This window comes from Priapulus caudatus, unplaced genomic scaffold (genome assembly GCF_000485595.1).
Source record: "Priapulus caudatus unplaced genomic scaffold, Priapulus_caudatus-5.0.1 Scaffold215, whole genome shotgun sequence".
Taxonomy (NCBI): domain Eukaryota; kingdom Metazoa; phylum Priapulida; class Priapulimorpha; order Priapulimorphida; family Priapulidae; genus Priapulus; species Priapulus caudatus.
Window position 1 is genome coordinate 80,454 of NW_014577276.1, and position 5,640 is coordinate 86,093.

Here is a 5,640-nt window from a genome sequence, read left to right on the forward strand (position 1 = left end):
AACTGTATGCAATTTGAAACATGTGGGTCAAACGGTTCTTGAGTTATCGTTGACCGTAAGCAGACACTGAAATGCATAGTGAAATTGCCAAAACCTACCTAATTTGCATAATTTAAAAAAAAAAATCAAAACCTGTGTGATATGTTTTGGAGCCAGTCGTTATTCATTCACATACCAAAAATGAGCAAAATCCGTTGAACCTGAACTGGCTTATGGCCATTCAAATTTTTGCCAAAAAGTGGGTGTGGTTCAAAAGTAGGTCGACTGGCGTGCTCCAAAATAGGACGTTCAAACTTCTCCCATAGGAGTAACAACTGTATGCAATTTGAAACATGTGGGTCAAACGGTTCTTGAGTTATCGTTGACCGTAAGCAGACACTGAAATGCATAGTGAAATTGCCAAAACCTACCTAATTTGCATAATTTAAAAAAAAAAATCAAAACCTGTGTGATATGTTTTGGAGCCAGTCGTTATTCATTCACATACCAAAAATGAGCAAAATCCGTTGAACCTGAACTGGCTTATGGCCATTTAAATTTTTGCCAAAAAGTGGGTGTGGTTCAAAAGTAGGTCGACTGGCGTGCTCCAAAATAGGACGTTGAAATATCTCCCATAGGAGTAACAACTGTATGAAATTTGAAACATGTGGGTCAAACGGTTCTTGAGTTATCGTTGACCGTAGCCAAATGTTGACGGACGGACGTACGTCAGGGGCGGATCCAGGATTTTTGAAAAGGGGGTGTCCAGGAAGAAATAAATGGCACTTAAGGCCACTTAGGGGGGTTTGGGGTACCTCCCCCAATATTTTTTTTTTAAATTGGTGCATTCTGAGAGCATCTGAGCAGTAATTTTGATGTCTAGAATGCAAAAATTTATCAGATCCGGTCCCCCGGACGCCTGCGGACCCCTCTTTGCCCATTTCTAGGTTTTTATAATGAATTTACATATATATAAGTAAATCTTTATCAGAAAAACTAGCGCTAAACAAGACTTTTTTATGGAGACAATATAAGCGAAGTGTGCGTGTGTGTGTGCGCGCGCGTGCGTGCGTGTATGCTTTTTTTCCTTTTTTTGTGGTAAAAAGGGGAGGTCCGGACCCCCTCGACCCCCCTCTGGATCCGCCCCTGTACGTACGACGGACGACGCCCCATGGCAATAGCTCATCTTAACGATGTCAAGGTGAGCTAAAAAGGAAGATTCCATCATTCTACTGCTCACAATGGATTTTTAAAGGTGACCTACTTTTTCGTTTACCATTCACATGCAATGCAAAACAACCAAACAAACTGCGGCAAGATGATGCGAAAGGGGGGAACTAATTTGATAACTGCTCACTTTATCACTGCCCATGATTTCGGCCAATTCGGGAGAGAGATCACAGGCCACGCTGTAGGTCGAAGTTCCCTTTCGAGGCTTCTTTGCCGCCGTCGCGTCCTTTTTCGTCGGCTTGGCAGCGCGTCTTTTCGGCCGCTTCTCGGCATCCTGCAGCTTCTGCGCAAGCTTCGCATCATCGTCATCCGATGAGCTGTCTGAAGCGTTTGACTTTGACCTCTTCTTCGCCGCTGCAGCCAACTTCTTCGGAGGCGGCTGAATTTTTCAATAGACATTAAAAAACAATTAAAGCAACGACCTCTTTAATTTTGTTGGAAATTTGCCAGGAGACATGACAAGGGTCAAAACTAACTCCACTTATTATGTAGCATATCACCTGTACCAGTATGAAATTGACATGCACTTGAAATTTCATCGATAAAACACGTAATAAACTGGTGGTGTTGGCATCGTTAAATGTTTACAGGTCATGACTTGCCATTTCAAAAATGATGCCTAAATCGAATTTTGTGTGCTGTAAACAATACAGTGAATAACCAGCACTGTTAAAATAAGACATTGGTGATTCTCATTTGAAGGAAGGTAGAAAGTAGCCCATGAAAAAACACAGCTGGTCATCTATATTATTATTAGATACTTATATAATATTGACAAGGATTTTTGCATTTAGCACGTGTCCCCACTGACCGCTTACTGCCTGCAAGGCTGGGATATTTGTGTGAGATTAGTGTGAAACAGCTGCTGCATCCTGCATGAGGAACACCGGGAAGCTTAAAGACGATTAGCGTTACAGCCTACACGGTTGAAAATAGGATTCTAGGACAACTACCCCCTGGACAACTACTCACCGGACAACTACCCACCGGACAACTACCCACATGGACAATTACCCACCCGGACAATTACCCACCCGGACAATTACCCACCAGGACAATTACCCACCAGGACAACTACCCACCGGACAACTACCCACATGGACAATTACCCACCCGGACAATTACCACATTACCACCTAACCTTCCAATAAGGCGAAAAATTCCCCTTCCGTAATTTTTGTCCGCTGCAATACATAATGTATGTCTGGAGAAGAGAGAAATGCCTACTTCTTCCTCGTCTCGGCGGGCGCACATCACACCTACCCCATTGTGTTCAGAGAACAGCGGCGTCGATAATTGGGAGGGGGGGGGAGTCGCCCCTACCCCTCCCATAATGACGGAAATGTTGTATCCCCAAATGATCTTGCTCTTGGCCATGTACGTTATGTTATGTAACTGTTTGTGCGTGTGTGCGTATATGTGGCTGGCTGTGTGCGTGCGTGTGTGTGTACGTGAGTGAATATACTGATTTACAAGAATTTATTACAAGTGTTAATACTTGTGTGAAGTGGGGGGGAGGGCATGTCCCCGAAAATCTTTTTTATTTTGATGCAAAATGGTGCAACTTGGCGCATTAATTCTAAGCTCATCTATCTGCACCTAACTCATATTTTAGTAGGATTGATGATATTTATCAGCAATTTGACCACATGGCAAATATATACATCACTAGTTTACTGCAAAAAATATACGTACTAAATTGTCAATTTTCACAGCGTGATATATAAAATTGCTTTTAAATGTCATGTAATCTGCCACTGTGGAAGTACTGTATATTTGCATAAAATTATGTACATCCCTTCTTCACTTGTGAATAGTTATAACAATAATTTAGACAGTGCTGCCAAAAATGAAACAATGGTCATTCTGAAGGCTTTGTAATGAATAGAATTGTGAATAAAGTTTCAAAATCATAACTGAATTGTCTAATATGAGGTTTTAAATCATTGTTTTCACATTGCATCTCTGAATGTATACAAGATTTTTAGTTTTCATGTGATACAGGTAGTGATAATGTACATTATGAAAACACGTAATTTTTCCATTATATCACAATATATACATCTAATGATGTATTCAATAAATTCCGAATTTTAACAACCGCTCGAGGGGAGCAGACTGCAATTTCAGGCAATCGATAAATCGAACGCCTATGGTAGGATACACGAGTGTGAGGATGCACAGATGGACCCAGCATGCGAGCGATTAGGCGCGGGGAGCGACGCTCGCGCGAGTATCGCCAGCACTGTCACGTAGGCAAAGTATTACTATGTACGAAAAAGTAAAAGTGGGTGTCGCGTCGCTGCTGTTTCTTGATTTACCCGAGTTTGCATTACGCGAATTTGCAATAGCGTGTATCATCTTAACAACAATAAATTTACTTAAAGAATAACAAGAACAACACTACAAGAATAACGCGACACGGCGACTGCCAGGCGCGTGGCGAGCACGTAAAATAAATGTGATGTTATTCATTGAATCAAGCGACCCAGAAAATGTCTAGACATGTACGTGTGCATTGGTGGCTCCGCTTCGCTCCCGCTGCTTATGCGCAGATGAAGGCTGATACTTGCCGATATGAACTTCAATATCGAGTATCGGAAAATGTCGCAAATAAGTCAAAATATCGGCAGTATCAGCGAATGTTGAAGTTGAAATTATGAAATAATGAAGTTGGTCCATTATATGAATCATCATTACTGTACGGTGTGTGTGCGGGGGGGGGGGCTAGGGTAATTGTCTGGGGGGTGGGGGTAATTGTCCTGGTGGGTAATTGCCCTGGTGGGTAATCGTCCGGGTGGGTAATCGTCCTGGTGGGTAATCGTCCAGGTGGGTAATCGTCCTGGTGGGTAATCGTCCGGGTGGGTAATTGTCCTGGTGGGTAATTGTCCGGGGGGGGGGGTAATTGTCCGGTAGGGTAATGAAGGCTGTTACCGAGAATTTATGCAATAGGTGGCAGCACCACGTAAGCCGGTCCTGCCTCGGGTATTCTAACAATACATTATACAATACACGGCAACCTGTTGATGAATGATGTCAACATTCTATTGAAATTTGAGAGCAAATAATGCCTGAAACTCTTTGTTGTGTGCCCCAATGCAACAAAAGGGGTGGGCATTCATATCCTTCTGACAAAGATCTCCGGAAGAAGTGGATAATATCTATACGTCGAGATAAATGGATCCCGGGAAAATCGAGTGTTGTATGCAGAGCGCACTTTGTGAACGACGACTACATTTCAAGAACTTACGAATGTAAATATTCTCTGCCGTAACTAAATTGTGGATCCATGATTTCTCTGGGAGTCACTGTGTACATTTATGTGAAGTGTATGTATTGTTGCTAAATTTGATTGATAAATAGCGATGAAAATCAGGTGAAACCCTGTAATTCCCAAACGTGTTAAAGTTCAATTCAGAATTGTTTATTCTAGTTGGCTTATTAAAATTTCAAGGTGGGACACTTTAATGAATATTATTATGGCCAGCACATTCGTGTTTATGAGCTACTTAAACAACTCATTTTTTAAATGCAGATGCCTTAAATTTGTTGATTTTTAGTTAAATGATTTTCTCTTTTTTTCACTGATTTCAGGGTTTTCTCCATTAATAAAGCGGTTAAAAAAGGGTGCTGTGCCATGAGTGATTCCCTGGTAATCCACTCCATCCCCTACTGTACTTGAAAGGATAGAATGGGCTGCGAAAAGATTGTGTACCAAGCCACTATTGTTTGATCAAACCTGCAGTCTGATATGATTTCTGGAGACAACATTGATGTCGGCAGAGAAGTCACTATAGACCAGGACTCCAGTGAAAGTGCAGACAGCAGTACAGTAGTTTTGGAGATAGAAGGTACAAACTCGGTGTCGACCCAGACTGCATCTAACCCATTCTCTATTGAACACTTCATAGCTGATGATGCAGGTGTTCACTTCTACACTGGGCTGGAGTCATATGAAAGGTTTATGTTTGTACTAAGTACCTTGGGACCAGCAGCTTATGAACTGAATTATTATAATAAAAAAGTGCAGTGTTTAAGTGTCCCGGATCATTTTTTTCTTACACTGATTAAACTGAGACAATATAAGATCAAATTTGAACTGAGTAGGATGTTTTGTGTCTCAGAATCTACTGTCACAAATATTTTTGTAACTTTGGTAAACTTTATGAATGTCCAGTGGCGTGAAATAGATTTGTTTCCATCCAGAGACTTTTGAAGTATTTTGCACCATCTGATTTCAAACAAAAGTTCGGCTAACGCTCCATTAGGAGTGTTCCCAACTTTGATATCATTAATGATGATTGATTAATGATTAATGATTGATAATCCTAACCCTAACCCTAACCTAAATGACATTAAACCACAAACTAATATTTGACCATCACCATATATATATATATATATATATATATATATATATATATATTATAT

At 41.0% G+C, this 5,640-nt stretch overlaps 2 protein-coding genes across 2 annotated transcripts in view; one reads left to right on the forward strand and one right to left on the reverse strand.

Moving 5' to 3' along the window:
- LOC106807446 (max dimerization protein 4-like) overlaps positions 1–5,640 on the forward strand; it is a 42,248-nt gene that overhangs the window by 32,305 nt on the left and 4,303 nt on the right. The gene's annotated exons all lie outside the window — the stretch shown is intronic.
- Positions 1–5,640, reverse strand: part of LOC106807445 (upstream activation factor subunit spp27-like) — a 35,608-nt gene that overhangs the window by 3,948 nt on the left and 26,020 nt on the right. Inside the window, exon 4 of the mRNA XM_014809771.1 lies at positions 1,337–1,588. Within this exon, the coding sequence (XP_014665257.1) occupies positions 1,337–1,588 (252 nt within the window). The remainder of the gene's footprint in view (positions 1–1,336; positions 1,589–5,640) is intronic.